General features: G+C 42.2%; 1 protein-coding gene across 3 annotated transcripts in view; it reads right to left on the minus strand.

The window, feature by feature from the left end:
• The window catches only part of SRBD1 (S1 RNA binding domain 1), a 138,521-nt gene that overhangs the window by 95,463 nt on the left and 19,357 nt on the right, over positions 1-23,701 (minus strand). For all 3 annotated transcript variants that reach the window (XM_069954974.1, XM_069954975.1, XM_069954976.1), the window contains exons 12-15: positions 12,662-12,765; positions 10,611-10,718; positions 7,319-7,476; positions 6,596-6,692 (exon numbers count right to left, since the gene is read on the minus strand). In XM_069954974.1, the coding sequence (XP_069811075.1) occupies positions 6,596-6,692; positions 7,319-7,476; positions 10,611-10,718; positions 12,662-12,765 (467 nt within the window). The remainder of the gene's footprint in view (positions 1-6,595; positions 6,693-7,318; positions 7,477-10,610; positions 10,719-12,661; positions 12,766-23,701) is intronic.

Genomic DNA, 23,701 nt, shown 5'->3' on the forward strand with positions numbered 1-23,701 from the left:
CTGCCCGCCCCCAGGAGACCAGAACCGCTGTGCGCCCCCATCACCTCATCCCACAGAGCAATTCATGGGAAGGCTCCTCAGTGTCATGTGATGAAGAGTTCATGACAGCGCGCTTGTTTGCCGACAGGGATACTGCAGCTGTTGGTGCTGCCTAATTCAAACATGGCGGCCAGGTGAGCGTATCCTGTGAGTCCAGCGGGCAGTGTGTCCCGTGCCCCTGCACATGCTGGGATCATGCTCCCCCAATGGTGATGTCTCCTCCCGACTCCCGTACACTGAAGAGGTCAGAAGTGAGAGACACCTGAGAGGAACATGTGCTGGGCCGGTGTAGCAGAGTTGAGTTAGTAGACATGCTGGGAGCTGGAGGACTGTCATATGGTGTCAGAGAGGGTTCTCCCATTCTGTGTGTATCCAGCTGGTGCAACACTACAACTTCCAGCATGTACTGACAGCTAGCCTGTGACAACACTACAACTCCCAGCATGCACTGACAGCATGTGACAACACTACAACTCCCAGCATGCACTGACAGCCTGTGACAACACTACAACTCCCAGCATGCACTGACAGCTAGCCTGTGACAACACTACAACTCCCAGCATGTACTGACAGCCTGTGACAACACTACAAATCCTTGCATGTACTGACAACCTGTGACAACACTACAACTCCCAGCATGTACTGACAACCTGTGACAACACTACAACTCCCAGCATGTACTGACAACCTGTGACAACACTACAACTCCCAGCATGTACTGACAACCTGTGACAACACTACAACTCCCAGCATGTACTGACAGCTAGCCTGTGACAACACTACAACTCCCAGCATGTTCTGACAGCTAGCATGTGACAACACTACAACTCCCAGCATGTACTGACAGCTAGCCTGTGACAACACTACAACTCCCAGCATGTACTAACAGCTAGCCTGTGACAACACTACAACTCCCAGCATGTACTGACAACCTGTGACAACACTACAACTCCCAGCATGTACTGACAGCTAGCCTGTGACAACACTACAACTCCCAGCATGTACTGACAGCCTGTGACAACACTACAAATCCTTGCATGTACTGACAACCTGTGACAACACTACAAATCCCAGCATGTACTGACAGTGCATGCTGGGAGTTGAAGTGTTGTCACAGGTTGTCAGTACATGCTGGGATTTGTAGTGTTGTCACAGACTGTCAGTACATGCTGGGAGTTGTAGTGTTGTCACAGGTTGTCAGTGCATGCTGGGATTTGTAGTGTTGTTGTCACAGCCAGTCAGTGCATGCTGGGATTTGTAGTGTTGTTGTCACAGCCAGTCAGTACATGCTGGGATTTGTAGTGTTGTCACAGCCAGTCAGTACATGCTGGGAGTTGTAGTGTTGTCACAGGCTGTCAGTACATGCTGGGATTTGTAGTGTTGTCACAGCCAGTCAGTACATGCTGGGATTTGTAGTGTTGTTGTCACAGCCAGTCAGTACATGCTGGGATTTGTAGTGTTGTCACAGCCAGTCAGTACATGCTGGGAGTTGTAGTGTTGTCACAGGCTGTCAGTACATGCTGGGATTTGTAGTGTTGTCACAGGTTGTCAGTACATGCTGGGATTTGTAGTGTTGTCACAGCCAGTCAGTACATGCTGGGAGTTGTAGTGTTGTCACAGGTTGTCAGTACATGCTGGGATTTGTAGTGTTGTCACAGGTTGTCAGTACATGCTGGGAGTTGTAGTGTTGTCACAGGCAGTCAGTACATGCTGGGATTTGTAGTGTTGTCAGTACATGCTGGGATTTGTAGTGTTGTCACAGGCAGTCAGTACATGCTGGGATTTGTAGTGTTGTCAGTACATGCTAGGATTTGTAGTGTTGTCACAGGTTGTCAGTACATGCTGGGAGTTGTAGAGTTGTCATAGGCTGTCAGTGCATGCTGGGAGTTGTAGAGTTGTCATAGGCTGTCAGTGCATGCTGGGAGTTGTAGTGTTGTCATAGGCTGTCAGTGCATGCTGGGAGTTGTAGTGCTGTCGCACGTTAGCTGTCAGCCTGTGACAACACTACAACTCCCAGCATGTACTGACAGCTAACCTGCGACTACACTACAACTCCCAGCATGTACTGTCTACCTGTACTACTACACGCTGCAATACTGATAACTGTTACTATGACATATCAGAGATTGCAGAAAAGGTACCGTACATTATATTTTGGTTTGTAAATCAGCAAATATTTTGGACTGTAAAAAAATAATATGTCCCCCATTTTGGTAGGGGGGGCCCAGACATTTTGGCTGTATGGGGCCCAAAAATTCCTGATGGCGGCCCTGCCCATACTGATGCTCGGTTTGAACTGCAGGAGATTGTCTTGACCATGTCTACATGCCTAAATGCACTGAGTTGCCGCCATGTGATTGGCTGATTAGAAATTAAGTGGTAACGTGCAGTTGGACAGGTGTACCTAATAAAGTGGCCGGTGAGTGTATTTAATTATTATTATTATTTTTTTTTTTAGATGTTCAAGTTTGATCTGTGGTAGTCTCACTGCTGAAACCCCCACCAATAACAGGAACGAGTCAATCATTTCCATCCAGTCAACCCAAACACTTATAATGGAGATGACTGTAAGCAAGGGTATGAAATGCACCACTTCTACCAATCGTTCACTAGATTGGAGGGGGTCTCTGCTGAAAATTTTGAGCTGTGATAGGTCAAAAGTTTTCTTATAGGACAGCACTCATTTAAAGTATCTTTTCATAAGGCACTTTAAAAGAAACCATTACTTTGGTGGGTCAATCAGCTGTTCCTCCCGATCCTCCCCATACACATTAAACTTGGTCAAGCAAGCATGTGGTCTCAATAGAGAAAGGGGAATTCATCTGGAGGTGGCTTGTCTCTCTCAAGAACAAAGAACAGGACAGGTTTCTATCCAACATGCCCAATCCATGCTTTCCCCCCTCCCCCCCCCAACACCTGCCTTTGGGGGAGAGTGGAGTCACGTCCATACACATAAGATGTGTGCAATGTGGAATGAGCGGAAAGTAGAGATGAATGAATCTTTTGAACACAAATCAAATTTGTTTTGAATTCCCCAAAAATATGCCAGGAAAACGAAGCAGAAACTTCTGAAATTTGCGAACATTTGCTTGCTCTTTGACTGATTGTTGTCTGCCTGATTCGGCAGATACTCGCTCCATGTAATAAGTTCTATGTCACTGATCTATCACTTTTAGCACTTAGGACTAGGAGCAAATGCAGTGATAAGACTTCACCCCTTTCTGTCCCTGCAAAGTCAAAAGCATTATGGCAAAGACAGGCAACATTAAACAATATCAGAGGGGAAGAAATCAAGATGGCAGAAAATCCATAAGTAGCACATAAGCTAAAACAGTATGGGGGAGTGCTCATTAAAAGGTAATCTGTCAGCTATATTGTGGAAGGGCAGAGCATACACACCTCTGTTCTCTGTTATGCACTTATCATGACTGATAAAATAAAGTTTTAAAACACAGCACTCTAAATGTATACTTACCTGTCCTGTTGTGCTGCAACTGCCGTTTCCCGGGCCGCCCTCAGCCTTTTGAAAACATCCAATGATGTGCTGCTCATATAAGAAATGGCCGATCAGCATAGAGTCTATGCTTCTGGTGGGAGCGGCACATCATTGAATGTTTTCAAAATGCTGACAGAGGGTGGCCCGGGAAACGGCAGCTGCAGCAGAACGGGACAGGTAAGTATACATTAATGACATGTCCCCGCAGTTCCAGCATTATGGCTAATTCAGGATTTTTCCTGGTAAACCCCTTTAATATACTGGATGCAGCTACTAAAAAGTCAGAGAGGCTGGCTCTTCCCCTGAGAGGCAGGCTCTTCCCCCGAGCTCCCTGTAATTGTCCAATGATATACAGCTCTAGTGACTACTCAGAAAACAGCTTCAGCTGTCGACCATTACAGCAAGGTCAGGGGACGATCCCATCTCTCTGTCTCTTTAGTAAAGTAAATGACCAAACGCAGCAATATGTATTCTTCTCCCTCCGCAGTGTTTTTTTAGGGTTGTCAGCAGGTTTGCTACTGCAAAATTGCTGACAGGTTCCCTTTAAGTCATACTTCCATAGCACAAGTAACAAAATGGCAATGCAAACACCAGTTCCCCTCGCTTCCCCCAACACCAGGGTCCTGCTCTGTGTTTTTCCAAGACCCCTTATAGATGCCAGAAACTTTCACCTTCATAACCAAACAGCGACGCAAAATCATTAAGTGTGTTCCTTGTCTTTAAACGTTGACCTAGCTTTCATGATCGCATTCGGCAAACACAATTACCCAGGATTGCAGCCCACGAAACGACAGGTCAATGTAATTAACATATAATTGATCAATTAGCCTCTCTCCAATTATCCCTGCGACAACTCTTCCTTTGATAGGTATTGCCCTAAACACATGATGATTAGCTCCGATGCAATTACCACTGCGCTATCTATTATGTATCGCCCTGAAAATTAACCTATTTCTAATTATCAGACATGCTGACGTGCTCAGACGCTCATTGCCACTTCAAGGCGGCCATGGAAATGTTGCAATGTCTTTTGCTGGTAAACGGAGATATGAGCCTTATGTTGAAAGAGAAAAATCGATCACCTACTGAGAATAATGACTCCTCTTAAGTGTCAGACAGCAACTGCTTTGGGATCATGGTCGCTGATTTTACTTCTTTTTAACAATGACTTGTACATAGCTAGATGTTATATTGTCAACTTTTTATACCTCTTATGCTCAGTCAATAGTAGATGAGAGCCGTATCTGAATTGCAATTCACTTCCATTAAGGGTATAAACCCACACACCGTATACGCAGCAAATACGCAGCAGATGTGAAGGTGAAGATTTGATGCTGTGTCCAGTTATTTAGATCTAATCTGCTGCGTATTTGCTGCGTATCGCAGTAGTAAATACGCTGCATATACGGTGTGTGGGTTTGTACCCTTGAGGACAACTCCCATGAAAAACTTTTTCCCAGTAATTGAAGCACATTACAAAGTTATATAACTATAATATGCTTTAATCACCTATCTGCCTCCCTTCCCTGTCTTTCCCCCCCTCCCCCCTCCAGGAAGTGAAGGAAACTCACAAATACCTAATTACTGTCGTCACCAGTTTCATCTCTCAGCTCCTTCTTGTGACGAGTCATCAGCAGGAGGGCTGGTCTAGCTCCTATTACACCAGCCTCCCCCTCCCCGGCCTTGTCAGGTGACTCAGCTTGCTCAGCTCCCATTGGCTGAGCAACTGCAAGCCATCTGAGTCATGTCACTTGCTTATTTTCCCTCGTGACAGACTCCCGGCACATAGACAGCTCCCCCCTCCCCTCATACTCTCTCCTGCTGCCGAATGGACTCAGTGAGTGAATGAGTCATGTCACTAGGGAAGATAAGCAAGTGACATGGACTCAGATGGCTTGCAGTTGCTCAGCCAATGGGAGCTGAGCAAGCTGAATCACCTGACAAGGCATGGGAGGGGGAGGCTGGTGTAACAGGAGCTAGAGCAGCCCTCCTGCTGATGACTCATTGTCACAAGAAGGAGCTGAGAGAAGAAACTGGTGAGGACAGTAAATTAGGTATGTGTGAGCTTCCTTCACTTCCTGGTGGGGGGTGGAGGGGGGAAAAGACAGGGAAGGGAGGCAGATAGGTGATTGAAGCACATTACACAGTTATATAACTTTGTAATGTGCTTCAATTACTGGGAAAAAGCTTTTCATGGGAGCTGTCCTTTAAAAATGCTGCTGCTTTTACACTGAAAAACATAACGTTTCAGCCACTAGGGGCATCTCTTCTACTAAATTTGCTGTTCACTGCTGGTTGTTAGGCTGAATCTGTCTCAATGACACTGAGACGGAGCAACGGTAATGGGGGGATGGGGCCATTATCACAGACTCAATGCAGTCTACAAAGTCTGATAATGCTGCCATTAATAGGACTGCCATTTTCCTACCTCTGCTACCAGCCATAGGACTGCTCCTGTCCTGTCCCTGCTACCAGCCATATCACTGACATTCTCCTGTCTCTGCTACCAGTCATACCATTGCCATTCTCCTGTTTCTGCTACCAGCCATATGACTGCTGTTCTCCTGTTCTTGCTACCAGCCGTTTGACTGCCACCTCTCCTAACGCTGCTACAAGCCATATGACTGCCACATGCCAAAGGACTGAAGTTTTTCTGTCTCTACAGGAATGCTGCTCTACTGTTCTCTAATTAGCCATGGGATTGCCATTCTCCTGTCTCTGCTACCAGGCATAAGATTTCTGCACTTCTGCCTCTGCTACCTGTCTCTAGCACTAGTGGGTGGTAATAGATGTCAGAAGCCTCGATTTACCTTTCAAGCTTGGTGTGGACCCTCTGGAGGAAGCAGACAGGTTCAGACTATGCACAGTTTTCTCATTTCCCTGCATAGCACTAGCTAAGGACCATATCTGAAGCCCCTTAGAACTTTATGCCTCTATTAGCCTTCTATTAGCTGGATAACTCACTAAGAGGCAGGACGTATGACCTGCATAAACAGCAAGCATCACTTTAGCACCCAATCTGCATTCTAACAGAAAAACAGAAGAATTAAGTTTACTTACTTAAAATTTAGCAATAGTTTTCTAATTTTTTCAGCTTCTTGCATGCTGCGTCCATGTCCTGTGTGCAAATACACAACATCTGTATGAAGAATCTGATCTGAAAGAAAAAAAAAAACGTCAGAGATTTTATAGTTTTAATTAAGACTCAAAGTGCCCCTCCAGATACAACAAGCTAGCATTAATATTCAGGAACTCTGGGCATGAAGCGGAGAGGAAATCTGGCTCATATTATAGTACAGGAAAAAAAATCTTAACATAATTAGATAAAAGATTGATAATAATTTAAGCGAATTTACCATCATGACTATGGGGAAAAAAAATTAAAATTTTAATTGGCGCCAACGCGGGAATCCTGGTGGTGCGATTCTTTTACAAAACTCCGTCCGTTTCTCGCGCTCTACGCCATTTTCTTTTTGTCCACCAGCATGGCTCTATGCACTGGAGGTGGGCCCAGCGCTCCCAGTGTGACAATATCCCCTCACTGATGCAGCCCTGCTTAATTCTAATGGAGGCGTGTTACCGAGGGGAGGGAATATCGGCACAATAGGCATGCCTCTAGTGCAAAGAGCAGGGTCGGTGCACAACAAGAAAACGTTGCCAAGTGTGGGAACTGGGCAGAAAGTTGAAAAAAGAATCATGCCACCGGGATGATTTATTTTAAAAAAAAAATTGATCCAAAAAGTCATCGATACCATTATTACTAGGAACAAAGGATGCACTCACTGGTGGCTGAAATGACGGCCAGCTTACAGCCATGCTTGTATCCAGGATCAACGCCCATTATAGTCCGCCCTCGGACCGGACCTGCAAGGAGCAGCTGGCGCAAATTTCTCCCGAACATCATGACGGATTCCTTCTCTGCATCTGATGTCAGTTTTGAACTGTGGGAATATATGATCAATGCAAGTAGATTATATATATATATATATATATACACATATACACACACACACACAGTATATGTATATATCCCTTTCTAAAAGGGGTTGCTAACCCCGCAAAATTTTTTTCTTTCAAATCAACTGCTGCCAGAAAGTGCCAGAGATTTGTAATTTACATCTATTAAAAAAATCTCCAGTCTTCCAGTACTTATCAGCTGCTGAATATCCTGCAGGAAGTGATGTATTTTTTCCAGTCTGACACAGTGTTCTTTGCTGCCATCTCTGTCCATATCACGAACTGTCCAGAGCAGGAGCAAATTTCCCATAGAAAACCTTTCCTGATCTACAGACTGGAAAGAATACATCAATTCCTGTAGGACATGCAGCAGCTGCTAAGTACCGGAAGACTTGAGATTTTTTAATAGAAGTAAATAACAAATCTCTGGCACTTTCTGGTAGCAGTTGATTTGAAAGAAAAAAATAACGTTAAAAGTAGGAACAGACCCTGATAGCACTTAAAGCAATACATCTACATTTATTTCAATGTACTGTGTTTATACAGACTACAAGCATGTCTACAAGAATCGGGACCAAAACTCATCAATGGGGGACTAATTCTTTTAACACCTAAGGAAATGGTAGGGAGTCTGTGACATGATGGGAACTGTAAATTTGCCACAACCAGTGGGCTGCAGGTTTCCCAAACTAATCTAAAGTTTTCTCATTTTAGCAAGTGCTGAGCTGCAGTACCTGCATGGATCCTGAAGAAGTGGTGAACTGCAGTACCTGCATGGATCCTGAAGAAGTGCTGAGCTGCAGTACCTGTATGGATCCTGAAGAAGTGCTGAGCTGCAGTACCTGCATGGATCCTGAAGAAGTGCTGAGCTGCAGTACCTGCATGGATCCTGAAGGAGTGCTGAGCTGCAGTACCTGCATGGATCCTGAAGGAGTGCTGAGCTGCAGTACCTGCATGGATCCTGAAGGAGTGCTGCTGTGAAGTGACAGAGCCGCTATACAATCGATGGGTTGTTCAACAATTGCTTGTGCAGCCCTGCCCACACAATAAAAGAGCTATGTAATAGGCTTGCTAAACTAACACCGACCTATCTGATCGGCACTTGAGTTGGGCAGCAGTCTGCACGTGTAATTCCATCCTTACTGTACCTCTGCATATCCAGACTTCATACAGACACATCTGTGGCATAAGTAGCGGGGGAAATATCTTGAGCATGGCATGGGGTACCTGCAGGTCCATAGGGGACTCATAGTAGAACCATAAGGCCATTTACATGAGCGGTGAACATTATATTTTAGAAAAGGAAACCAAAAAAAAATGTCCCTTTAAATTTTTTTCTCCAGTTCTCTGTTCTGAAGCTGCATAATGCACATTAACGCCTCACCCCCAAAGATTCAGCCGGTATCCTATAACGCCAGTATTGACACAGAAAACGACACCATTATGGCAGGATCCGACCCACTAAGCGCCAAGATATGTCAGTATAAACTTTATAATCTTATCGGCATAAAAAATCCTACAAAAACACGCCGGACGGTGCCAAGTGCAACAATCTCAGGTTTTCAGACGTGAAAGACAATATGACTTGTAGAAGGCGGGATGAAGAAATGTAATGGAATAACAGGCCGGTAATTCCGCAGATCTATGGGAATATTTCCCCACCTGTCACTAAATAATAAACTATTTCCCTGGCAGGAGGGAGCGTGGAAAGGGTGTCCTGGTACTGGGTGCTCACAGACAACGTATAACACCACCCCGCCGAGGGTTATGGGGTAACTAAAGATTTGACTTCTGAAAAGTAAGTATTTGGTCAAAAAAATCAACTGCAGAGAATGATATTTAGAGATGAGTGAACCTCAAGCATGTTTGGGTTCATCCAATCCCCAAACCCTTGCCATTTGATTGCCAGTGGCTGAAGAAGTTTGATGCCACCCTAGGAAGTCTGAAAAAACATGGATACATCCTATGGCGGTATCCATGTTTTCCAGGCAGCCTTAGGGCTACATCAAACTTCAGCCACTGGCAATCAAATGCGAGAGTTCGGGACCGAATGAACCCAAACATGCTTGAGGTTCACTCATCTCTAATGGCATTCTAAGGCACTTAGAATATTGTTTTGTCATTTAAAGGAGAAGTATTTTTTTATATTTTATTTCTTATGGAAAGTTAGACAAATTCCTAATGTACATTAATTATGGGAAATGCACATATAGGGCTATTTCCCTTAATTTAGTAGACCACGGAGTGTTCAAATTCTCTCAAAAACAGTGATGTCACAAATCAGGTGTAATTCCTATGGAGCGTCCAGCAGGGGGCGCAGTATATGTAGAAGTCTATGGACTGTATTGAAGTCTATGGAAGATTTAATGTAATGTAAAAACTACCCTTTATTGATGGACTATGTTTATGGAATAATTTGGGGAGAAAGGACTTGTCGGCTGAAGGGGGGGCTTGGTGATGAGGATCTCCCTGGTACTACTACTCCCATCATCTGCTTATACTATGAGCAGATGATGGGAGGAGTAGTAGTGTCTATCTGTCCCACTGTACCAAGCAGGGAGGATGGGAGGAGGAAAGGGGCACCTCTCTCCCTCACTGCTCGGTGCCCCCCAAATTATTCTCTTACGGTGAATTCGCAGCGAAATCCGCTGCGGATACTTGCCCATTCACTTCAATGGGCTGACATACTCACGGCGGGATTGTCATCCCACTGCGAGTATGTTAAACTAAGCGCCATTAACCCCCGCAGCCCAGAAAGATACTATACCGGTTCCCTGCTCCTGCTTGCTTCAGGGCCACCCGATGTCTCCCGCCGGGCAGCAAATCAGTGCACTGAGGCGGGGCCGTGCATTGACTGGCCGAGCGGGACTGACGGGAGTCGGGAGCCGCGGCGCAGAGCAGGTAACGTATACTGCGGGGTTTTATAGGAGTTACATAAAATTTCCATTAAATGAAAAATCCACTGCGGGTATGTAATCCCATTAAAGATCACAGTACTAGGATTCACAGTGAATTTCACTGCAAACTTTCACACTGCGAATCCAGTACATGTGAAGCTAAACTTAATGGAATTTTACTATATTATGATTCAATATCCTGGCTACTTGGACTGACATACCGGAACTCTCTACAGAGAAGAGGATAGATGAGACGCTTGTAGGAGTCTTCTACAGAGTTATGAAGTATTTTCATAAGCTCAGGTCTTGCAAATTGCTTTGGTCTCCACCTTTAAAAACACATGGGAAAAAAAAGAATATTAATACTTTAAGGAGAAGTCCCACTAAATTAAAAAAAAGGAGGAAGGAAGGGGAGTTCAGGAAAATAATAAACATTGTAAACTCACCCATGCCTCCATAGTGTTGCTCCTGGGTCCTGCTGACTGCCCTCAGATGTAATTTTCCTGCTGCCACTGACTGGCAATCACTCAGCAAGGTATCTGACGTTGCAGCCGAAAAAGCTGCAGGACACCGGGAGCTGTCAGCGAGACCCAGAAGTAGTGCTACAGGCCACGAGAATAGGTAAGTAAACTTTTTTTCTATAGTTTTCCCGCACCCCCGGCCTTTCTGTCATTTTTGGATTTCGTGGGTCTACAATAAAGGGGTACTCCAACCGGGAATTTCACAATTGCCATGGAGGGAGTGGGTGAAAACAATGACATCTACTTACCTCCCCGGCTTCAACACTGCTGCTTTTATCCAGCTGCTCCGGTCCCCTGTCTCCTCCTGGTCTGACACGGCCCTTGAGATGTGACGTTGGCAGGCCCTCTCAGCCATTCAGCAGCAGAGGCGGGAGACCACTACAGCTACTGAATGGCTATGCAGGCCTAAGACATCACGTCTTGAGGCCCATGTCAGACCAGGAGGAGACCGGGGACCGGAGCAGCTGGATGCAGGCAGCAATGTTGAAGCCAGGGAGGTAAGTAGATGTCAGTGTTTTCATACCCGGCCGGCAAATATGAAACAAGAGGTACCCCTTTAATATAAAGGGGACTCTAACAAGTTAAAAGTTTTGATCAGTTGGTGTCTGAGGGCTTAGACGTCCACCGATAGCTAAAATGAGCAAGAAGTGTTCAGCTATGAGCCTTACACTCTACTGTAGGAGATGGGGTCAATAGAGATACTATAGGATCCATCTTGCGCAACAAGGAGAAAGATGAGAAGAAAGGCGCTTAGCTGAGTGTTTCTTTCCAAACAGGGAGGGAGGAGGCATGCATGCTTCAGCTCAGCCTCTATGGTACTTGAGCTTAGAAGCAAAATATGGACCTATGTACCTATGGCTTAAAAAGAATCTGCCATACAAGGAGCTGCAGTCATGGACAGATAACTAAATAGATATAACAAATTATACCCATCTTTTAACCAAGGCTAAGTTCACACTACGTTTTTGCAATCCTTTTTTTTTTAGCAAAAACCGGATGAAAAAGATGAAAAAAAAAACGGATGCGTGTGTGCATCCGTTTTGATCTGTTTTTCCATTGAATTCCATTATAAAAAAAAAAAACGGATCAGAACAGGTCCATTTTTTTTTAACATACACAAAAACTTAGTCGACCTCATTTTTGTATCCGTTAAAGAAAAAAAAAAACAAAACACGGATCCGTTTTGATCCATTTTTTTTTTTATAATGGAATTCAATGGAAAAACGGATCAAAACAGATGCACACACATGCATCTGTTTTTTGCAAAAAAACAGATGAAAAAAAACGGATTGCAAAAACGTAGTGTGAACCCAGCCTAATGGCTGTTTGCAATTATAAAAGCATTTTTTCCTAGATTACCTTCTAGGACGATTAAGGACGATTTATATTATCATCTACACCAGACGCTAAAAAAGTAAAAAAAAAAAGTCTAAACATTTTTTTCCCCCCATAGTCTAGGAAAACAAAAATCTTACATACTGTTCTGCACTGATGTCCCTAAAATATAAATGGGAGCCTTCAATAATTCATCCAGCTTCTCGCTGCCGGGAATTGTCTCCTCTCAGATCCAAACAAGTAGAAGAATGCCACAAAACACATGCAGCAAAATCACTCAATCTGCCAAAAAACCTTTTTTTTTTACTTTTTTTTTTTTTTTAGTCCAACAAATAACATTAACGTAACCAGCGAGTAATAGGCAGGGACGCGGGAGAAGAGGCGGCTGAAGTTATTCTGTAAGATTGTATACAGACCTTTCATTCACACACCACCTACAGAAAGCATCCTTCACCCTGTCAGGAACGTTGACCTTTACTGTCAGGACTTTCAGATTTTCCCCACGGTTAATGGCCAGAATCTGAGCACAAACATAAATGGCAAAGACAGATGACACACAAATACCCAAAAGATAAACTTATCCAGTCAGCAGCCATACCAGCACTTTTTTTTTTCTTCTGACATTTGGAGAGAAACGTCTTTTGTTCAAGTCATATTTAACATAATAACAACAACAAGCAAAAATATAATAACTATCACAATCAATAATAATAATAATATGGACAATAATAACTACAAAAATAGTAATAATATTAATAATTATAACAATATAAAACGGTTCACTATAATATTAGTATTAATGATTATAGTAAAACATGATAACAGTTAATACTATAACAAATAATAACAACAACTATATGGACAATAATAAGTACAACAATCAAAAATAATAACAAGGACAATTATATTACTACATTAATAATAATAACAACAAAACCAATATGGAGAATAACTACAACAATAAAAAATATTATTATTATTATTATTATTATTATTATTATTATCATTATTAATAATAATAATAACTACATCATAATAATAATATGGACAATAATGACTACAACAATAGTAATAATAATAAAAATTATAATATAAATTGGTTCATTATAATATTAGTATTTACGACTATAATAAAAATATGATAACAGTAACATCTAACATAACAAAATGTATTTAAAGGTGTTATCCTGGCTTAGAAAAACATGTCCACTTTCTTCCAGAAACAGCACCTCTCCTGTCCTCAATTTGGGTGCAGTTTGGCAGCTTGGTTTTATTTAAGAGAGTTGCATTGTAATACCACACATAACCGGAGGACAGGGATGTGCTGTTTTGCAAGAAAGTAGCAGTGCTTTTTTAATCCTAAATAATCCCTTAAATAAATTCCTAGATCATGAGTATCAAATCCTAGCCGTATGGGGGACCGGTCTTCTTCAAAAGCCAATATTGAGAACCCTGGAGCATTCCCTAAAACTGTCCCTTCATTATTCCTCTTGGAAATGTATGAAATGTATGAATACTACAGCTCAGCTTTCTATGACTTCAATAAGAGATGAGCTGCAGTAACCCAGCACGGCCACTACACAATGTATGGCGCTATCTGCTCATTCACTCTGTATGCGGGCGCTGCAGCTGTTTTGGTGCGGGTAGACCATGAGCTCCCATATATTTATAGTATACAGTCAGGGGCGGTCTTGGCATTTCTGGGGCCCCAAGCAAAGTTATGTCTGGGCCCCCCTCGACATGCGCTCCACAACAATAGACCGCTGTGTGCTGCCCCCAGTAGTATATACCCCTTGTGCGCTACCGCCAGTAGTATATACCCCTTGTGTCCTGCCCCCAGTATTATATACCCCTTGTGTGCTTCCCCCAGTAGTATATAGACCCCTGTGTGTTCCCCCAGTTATATATAGCCCCCCATGTGCTCCCCCAGAAGTATATGGACCTCCTGTGGGCTGCCCCAGTTGTATATAGACCCCCTGTGTGCTCCCCCCAGTCGTATATACCCACTGTGTGCTGCCCCCAGTTGTATATACCCCCTGTGTGCTCCCCCACTAGTATATAGCCCCCCTGTGTGCTCCCTCAGTGGTATTTAGCCCCCCTGTGTGCTCCTCCAGTAGTATATAAACCCCCTGTGGGGCTCCCCCAGTAATATATGGACCCCCTGTGTGCCCCACCAGTATTATATAGACTCCTGTGTGCTCTCCCAGTAGTATATAGACTCCTGTGTGCTCCTCCAGCAGCATATAGACCCCTTGTGTGCTGCCCCCAGTAGTATACAGACCCCTGTGTGCTCCCCCAGTTATATATAGACCCCCTGTGTGCTGCCCCCAGCAGTATATAGATTCCCTTTGTGCCTCACCAGTAGTATATAGACCCCCTGTATATTCCTCCAGTAGTATATAGACCCCCTGTGTACCCCACCAGTAGTATATAGACCCCTGTGTGCTCCCCCAGTAGTATATAGACCCATGTGTGCTCCCTCAGTAGTATATAGCCCCCTGTGTGCTCCCCCACTTGAATATAGACCTCCTGTGTGCTCCCCGAGTTGTATATAGACCCCTCTGTGAAGCCCCAGTAGTCTATAGCCCTGTGCGCTCTCCCAGTTATATATAGCCCCCCTGTGTGCTCCCCCTGTTATATAGCCCCTTGTGTGCTCCCCCCATTTATATAGACCCCCCTGTGTGCTCCCCCCATTTATATATTCCCCCGCTGTGCTCTCCCCCAGTTAAACAGACCCCTGTGTTCTCCCCCTCCCATATAGTATATAACACAATAAAACAAACACTTATACTCACCTGGCGTCTCCTCTTCTCTTCATTCTTGTGGCCGCAGGAAGGGTTTTCCCTGCGGTCACAAGAGGCCGCGCTACCCTTGTTCTGGCGCTGATGCTCCAGTGATGTCACTGGAGCGCCGGCACCACAAGGACAAAGTGGCCACTTGTGACCACAGGGAAAACACTTTCTGTGGCCACAAGAGTGACTGTCAGGAAGGGAGCCAATGGCTCCCGCCCTGTAAGTGCTGCTGCATGTAACTATGAGCGCTCATTACGAGTGCTCATAGTTAAAGTTCAGATCGCAGCAGCGAGCGGGGCAGCGGCCCTGTCCAGCGGTCTTGAGCACAAGAGCAGGACGTGGGGGCCCCCTGGATGTTGGGGACCCCAAGCGATCGCTTGGGGTGCTTGGTGCTGAAGACCGCTACTGTATACAGCAGTGACATTTTGAAGAAATCGCAACTAGCAGTTTTGTCCTATATGTAGCTGAAATATTTCAGTTTTACCCCCTGCGGATACATTTATGAGCGCTCAAAAAAAGTCACACGTTTTACTAGACAAACAAATCTGTATAAATGAGATGATTTTCTTGGCAGCTGTCACACACGGCATCTGATATATTAACAACTAAATGTGAGGTAATGACAATTTCTGACCAATTAGGGAGAACATCTATAGACTAGAGCAGGTGAAAGGGGTCTTGTCTACTGTATGGAAGAAATATGGAGGCACCAAGTCCACCGCTGAAGGAAAGCCTTCATGATACGGCCCCTTAAAACGGACAAGATTTATATTTTGTTTTTAAAGGTGAATACATTATAAGAAACATAAGTGTGTTATTCATTCAGAAGTCTCGCAGTGCCTGTAATAATGTACAAACAGCACAGGGGACTGAACGAGTACGGGTGATAGAGGAGAAACACCGGGTATAACATGATAGAGAGATATAAGGTGAGAGAGCGATAAGGAACCAAAAGACTGCAGCACTCCAAAGAGTCAGAGAGACAGATATAAGATGATTGATAGATAGATAGATAGATAGATAGATAGATAGATAGATAGATAGGAGATAAAAAGATAGAAAGAAAAATAGATAATAGATAGATAGATAGATAGATAGATAGATAGATAGATAGATAGATAGATAGATAGATAAATAGATAAATAGATAGATAAATAGATAGATAAATAGATAGATAGAAAATATACTCCTCAGCACACAAAGACAAAGTGAAAAAACTTGTGCGTTTATTCCATCACTCGTGCAATAACTAGAAACGACATATCGCAGGACGCAACGTTTCAATGGACTCCTCCATCATTTTCAAGCGTGCTTGAGGAGCGTGATGGAGGAGTCCATCGAAACGTTGCGTCCTGCCATATGTCGTTTCTAGTTATTGCACGAGTGATGGAATAAACGCACAAGTTTTTTCACTTTATCTTTGTGTGCTGAGGAGTATATTTTCTATTGGACTGATTATCTGCATCCTTGGTCGGGATTATCCACTGGCACCAACTACTACATATTGGAGTGCTGCTCTGTATTTTGAATTTAGATAGATAGATAGATAATCTATATATTATCTATTTATTTCATATCTATATATTATCTATATATTGGAGACAATTTATCAAACATGGTGTAAAGTAAAACTGGCCCAGTTGCCCCTAGCAACCAATCAGATTCCACCTTTCATTTTTCAAAGAGTCTGTGAGGAATGAAAGGTGGAATCTGATTGGTTGCTAGGGGCAACTGGGCCAGTTCTACTTTACACCATGTTTGATAAATCTTCCCCGTTACCTATTTATTATCTATCTCCTATCTCTCTCTCCTATCTATCTCTCTCCTATCTATCTATCTCTCCATCTCATATCTATCTTATACATGTTTATTTACCTTCTATCATATATATATAATTTGCCTGTATATCTATGATAAGTCTGCAGTGACTTTCCCATAATTATGACTGAGCGCAGCCTCTGCGAGGTGACTACAGTCACAGTCTCCCCTGTCCGCTGCCCCTGTTGGTGGCTGAACAGCCGTACACGTAGGCCCAGAGCACTGTCACCGCCGACCCGGCTCTGTCAATCAAGATGTTTAATTCAATCACTGGCCGACTCAGACATGTCACATATGTTAAATGCAACATTTTAAACCTCCCCGGGACATAGTAACAATTTATATTCCTCAACTTCACAGCGACGCTGACATACTCAGCCTGACATATCAGCCAGCAAGCAAAGTTTGGAATAAAAATCTCCTCTGAGATTCCAGAGCGCACAGTAACAAGACCATCACGTCATGGAAAGACTGGAAATGTGATACATGGAGAGAGATAGATGGGTGATAGATGGATGCCTGCCTTTTATATATGTCTCTATACATGTCTACCTCATATATACACATATATATATATATATATATATATATATATATATATGTGTGTGTGTGTGTGTCCATATATGTATGTAGAGAGAGAGATATGAGATACTCACACATCATCAAAAAAAGAGAAAAGATGGCAGCTATTTCTATTTAAAAAGACGTCCATTATTGCCGCAATGTAACTGACTGCAATGCATTAACGTCAATGGAATGACGGACACCCAATGCACGCAGTGTATAAAATGATGAACATTGCCTGTGCAGACGTGAAAATAACGATCATGACAATTATTTTCTGACGTTTTTTGCAAACAGCGGACGTTATTTTTTTAGTGGATTTACACACAGTTTTCCTTTTTTTCACCATGCTTAGTATTAATTTCAATTGACTTCTCAGCAGCACAGCAACTTGAGTACAGTGCCCAAGGGTCTGAACTTTATTTATTTTTCATTATTATATGTATTTAAAGCATCTATCTTTCTTATTATATTTCTATTCTATCTCATATCTATCATCTCATACAGTATTTCTATTATACCTATGTATTTAGCACGTATCTCTCTCATAATATTCTAATATATTACCATCCATCTCCTATCTAATCAATCACCTATCTATCTATCTCTATCCTATCTAATCAATCAATCAATCACCTATCTATCTATTTCATATCTATCGATCTCCTATCTAATCTATCTATCTATCTATCTCCTATCTATCAATCACCTATCTATCAATAACAATGCTGGTTAATTGGTTATTTAGTTTATTCCTACATACCGGTATTTCTTTAATAAATTTATTTGATTTAATAATTTAATTTTCGCCTTTTGAACAAACTTATTACACTGTGTTCTTTCCTAATATTATTATCTATTTCCCCTGTATTACTTCTGCTAAAGAAATGATTGAATGTGAAATAACTTATCATTCCCATTTTTTCCCCTTTTTAAATATATTTTCTAACAAATAAAACCCTAAAATTCTAAAAAAATAAAGCCAATATAACCCCGCGCAGGTGATTTTTAATAAAATAAAAATAAGTATTACTATGATAAAAATATATACTATAATAATCAATGTGCCGTTTAAACAAAAATCCCTTATAGAAAAAAAAAAAAATCATAAATGTATGTATATATGATTTTCAATTAAAATGTATGGTAATGATTTATTTTCAGCGTAACTTAAACATGTGAATTGTGTTGTTCCCTTAAATTAAATCTAATCCAAATCTATAATACTGAGGTCATGTCTGAGGTGAGCAGTCTGAGAAAAACAACTCCGCACTATAAGCTAATACCACAAACTAATGAGTCAATACTATTAACACCTGCACATTAAATGTATTTCGGTTGGCAGAATTCCCAGAAAAAAGGTGAAATGTAATATAGTGAGGTCGGGAGGGAAAAAAAAACAAAAAAAACCTACATTCTGGAGTGTCATTAGAAAGCTCTCTATTGTGCGGGGCTCCCACTAAAATGTTTGCCACCGCAACCAAACCTAATGCTTTAAGCCAAGCAACTTGGCACCTACTTGAAAGATGATGGGTCTTGACACCAGAAACACTTGACTGTGCCAGCGAGGAGAGAAGTGAGGACAGAGCAGGCAACCGAGTATCAAGACAGGGTCAGATATAAAGCACAAGGAATTCGGAGTCCATTTCAATGTCTAGAAGAGACAGCCGCTATGTCCCAAAGGCCTCATCTGTCAATGTTACAGAGGCGGCTGTGGGTTAACTCTTCCTTTTAATGTCTGGACATCCTGGTACATGTGAAGGTTGATGGTCAATGTTTATTAACACAAAAATATGAGGAGAAAAAAAAATGTAAATAAAAAATAAATATATATATATATATATATATATATATATATTTATTTTTTATTTTTTTTGTTTGTTTTTTTTGTTTGTTTGTTTTTTTAGAAAGTAATTCTGAAATTCTGAAAGTAATTTCTCTGCCCTGATACAGAAGCTAAATTACGTTCTTTTATATACGCTCCCTCCACACATGTATGGGTGTCATGTTATCTATGGTTTCTATGAATTCGCTCCATCCCCTAACATATAGACCCCCCTGCCATGTTTGTTTTTTGTGGGGTGGTGGGTGTCACACTTTAGTCACATGCACACGGCCATACTATGACACATGGGTCATAGATGCCCATTAGAACCTGCCAGTGGTTTCATACTGCCTGAGATATAGGAAGCCTGGAGCCGAGACAAGCTTTGCTATCACAACAGACTATGATTTAGGGTCCTATTACAGGCAGAGATTTTTTAACGATTAACAACTAACGATAAACGTTCCAAAACAAGATTGTTTATCGTTAACCTGAAATCGTTCACCATATTACACAGAACGATGGTTGTCAGTTACGATGATTATTGTGATTGTTACTATGATCGTTTATTCCTTCTGATCTCAGCAAAACAATAAACAATGTGCAATTACACTGAACGATTAGTGAACAAATGTGGAACTTGAGCGAACGAATGTGGAATTACAGCGAACGATTAACGATAATTTTAGGTTCAGATTTAAATCAACGATTAACGACATATGAACGATTTTTCGATAGTTGCCGGCAATTACACAGAACGATTATCGTTTAAATTCGAACGGTATAACGATTTTTCGCACGATAATCGTCCCGTGTAATAGGGCCCTTACTCTAAAGTAGGGATCGTGAACCTTTGGCCCTCCAACTAAAACTCCCAACATGCCTGGACAGCCGAAGGCATTTTAAAGCAATGCTAAGACCAGGGTAACAGTACTCACACTGGTACTTTCTTTCACTTACTTGTCTGTCCAAACACAGGGAAGCACATGCTTCTTTCTGTTATGTCTGTTATGTGCTAGGGGATGTTTTATATAGTAAGGTACTATAGATGACATACAGCGAGAAGAAGGTGGTAACAGATGTGCTGGATTTGCAAGGTGTTATGTAATGAACAAAGGAAAGAAGCAGCAGCAAAGCAAGGTAGGAGTTACATCAAGAACTGATCTGATGATTACTGCAAACGAAACGGGGGAGGGGGGGCGCAGGAGATTACACTCAGGATGCAGCTCTGTGTACATGTAGTAGTAGGAACATTAGGATTTACGTATTTACACGAGGATCAGCTGCCCCAAAAAATTATGGGTGGTTAAAGATGGGGGAAGCCTTGATTTACACCTTTCAGGCACAATTTGGACCCTCAGGAGGAAGTAGACAGGCTCACAGATTGAGACTGCAGGAACAAAGCCAAAGCTATCTCTATCTTTCCCCTGTATAACTCTAGCTAAGCCCCACCCCTTATTCCTGTGTTCTGTCTTGGTCTCTCTGGTGATGAAGATTTCTACAGATTTTCCCTGATGGGCAGGTGACGGCAGCCTGCAGGGAAGGGAGTTATTTTTCCTTCTAAAAGACTTATTTTGTTCAGTTGCAAATAACGTTCACATCTTTGACCAGCAGCAATTCAGCCATATAAAAAAAAGATAATTCACTTTGTTAGTACATTATATTACCTTTCTTGTATAGATCTCGAGTTACAACATGTGTTAAAAAGTCCACAGGTGAAGGTTGACCCAAGAGTAAACGTTCTCTGCTGGCGCTCTAAAGGTCCCCTAACCCTTTAGTGGATGGAGCAGCTCGCACATGCTCAGTCACTGCTCCACTCTCTATGGGATTTACAAGTTCAATACTCAATGTTCCATTAACAGTGAACGCAGTGATAGCTGAGCATGCAGGCTAATACTACATTCACTTAAAAGGACAACTGACCTCATGATCGGTGCTGGTCTAAGTGGGCAGATCTCCAGCTATCAGCTAGTTATCTCCTATCTAATGGACAGGGGATAACCCCATCACCCATTGAATACAACACATTGTAACTCAGGATCAGTACAGGATAAGTAACGTATGTACACAGTGCAGCTCTGGAGTTTAATACAGGCTGTAACTCAGGATCAGTACAGGATAAGTAACGTATGTACACAGTGCAGCTCTGGAGTTTAATACAGGCTGTAACTCAGGATCAGTAATGTAATATATGTACATAGTGACCCCACCAGCAGAATAGTGAGTGCAGCTCTGGAGTATAATGTAGGATGTAACTCAGGATCAGTACATGATAATGTAATGTATGTACACAGTGACCGCACCAGTAGAATAGTGAGTGCAGCTCTGCAGTATAATACAGGATGTAACTCAGGATCAGTACTGGATAAGTAATGTAATGTATGTACACAGTGACCCCACCAGCAGAATAGTGAGTGCAGCTCTGCAGTATAATACAGGATGTAACTCAGGATCAGTACAGGATAAGTAATGTAACGTATATACACAGTGACCCCACCAGCAGAATAGTGAGTGCAGCTCTGCAGTATAATACAGGATGTAACTCAGGATCAGTACAGGATAAGTAATGTAATGTATGTACACAGTGACCCCACCAGCAGAATAGTGAGTGCATCTCTGGAGTATAATACAGGCTGTAACTCAGGATAAGTACAGGAAACGTAATGTAACATACTGACAACCTGAATATGTATCTATAAACTGATATAACATATGCTATAAGCCCCTCTCCAAATAATACACAGAAGTTCATGGAGCTATGGGGTGTATGGAAGTCAGCTGCAATTTTTCCTGAACACGCAGCACACAGGCAACTCATCTTCCCTTCTGATGTAGAATTTTTCTTGTACAGAATATTTTATTCACCAAAAGGACAAATCCCACAGTGAAGTCTATGTATCTTTATGTCATGGCAATAAAGGTGACAGGTCCTGCGTTCCAATACAGAGGTCTCCTTGCAGCTAAAAATCAATGACTTCATAAAAGTGCCTTGATCTCAACTAGAATTACAGAAACAAAGTTTTAGTGTGTCTAGCCATTGCCCCGGGGACAGGCGTTAGGGCAGAATGTGCTCTTAAGACTGTACTGGTATCTTCAATACACTGTAAAGGTTAGGATATTGATTCATGTCTGAAAAGGGCAAGGCTGGATCAGCGACAGTGTGGAGTAGTGGGAGAACAAGAAATCCTAAATATCAAGTATCACAGTGATCGTTCTCTGCACGGCATGTGGCTGCTCATTCCCTGTCACCACGGCCATAGTGTAATGCACAGTGAGAATGGATCAGGAATAGGGACTGTGCCTTATATGAAGGGTATGTGTATATACCGTAACTCTGCTATAGCATCTACTATACCATATGGAGTGCTGTGAGGTTACACATATGGAGGCGCTATATAAATCATTTTATTATAATTAATTTGCTCATATTCTTCTGCCAGATAATGTATCATCAGAAAACAACCTATTCAGGGTTTTATATTTATATAAGTATTTTGTTTTCTTGTTAAACTCCTATTTTACTAATTATATTTTATTAAAATCCTAAAATTTTGCAGTTTGTACTCCGGACAGCGACATTTCCTGATCTGTAATTTAAAGGGCACGTCAGACAAATTTTTTTTAAAGTATTGTATTTCCAATATACACTTATTACGGGAAATGCTTATAAAGTGCTTTTTTTCCTGCACTTACTACTCCATCAAGGCTTCACTTCCTGGATAACATGGTGATGTCACTTCCTGGCTAACATGGTGATGTCACTTTCTGGCTAACATGGTGATGTCACTTCCTGGATAACATGGTGATGTCACTTCCTGGATAACATGGTGATGTCACTTCCTGGATAACATGGTGATGTCACTTCCTGGATAACATGGTGATGTCACGACCCAACTCCCAGAGCTGTGCGGGCTGTGGCTGCTGGAGAGGATGATGGCAGAGGACACTGAGGGACACAGGGCACTGGAGGGACACTGAGCATCCTCCTGCCATCATCCTCTCCAGCAGCCACAGCCTGCACAGCTCTGGGAGTCGGGTTGTGACATCACCATTTTATCAAGGAAGTGAAATCACCATATTATCCAGGAAATGAAGCCTTGATGCAGTAGTAAGTGCAGGGAAAAAGCACTTTATAAGCATTTCCCGTAATAAGTGTATATTGGGGATTTGTATAACTTTTGGGGGGTAACACAATACTTTAATAAAAATGTTCACCGGACTTCTCCTTTAAACCTTTCAGCAGCCTCCTGGTTATCATTATGGACAGAATTACAGTTAGGCCTTATTCATACGTCCTGAAAAGTTGTCCATAATTGTGAGTCCATAATCACGGTCTTACTTACAACACCTTGATTTATATTAGGCTATTGTGTTAATTTTGTGACATCCATAAAAACCACGGATCAGATCTATGCGGATGCAATACCGGGTTGATTTCTCTCTTTTCCACCATCTAA

Source organism: Dendropsophus ebraccatus, chromosome 15, assembly GCF_027789765.1.
Source record: "Dendropsophus ebraccatus isolate aDenEbr1 chromosome 15, aDenEbr1.pat, whole genome shotgun sequence".
NCBI lineage: Eukaryota > Metazoa > Chordata > Amphibia > Anura > Hylidae > Dendropsophus > Dendropsophus ebraccatus.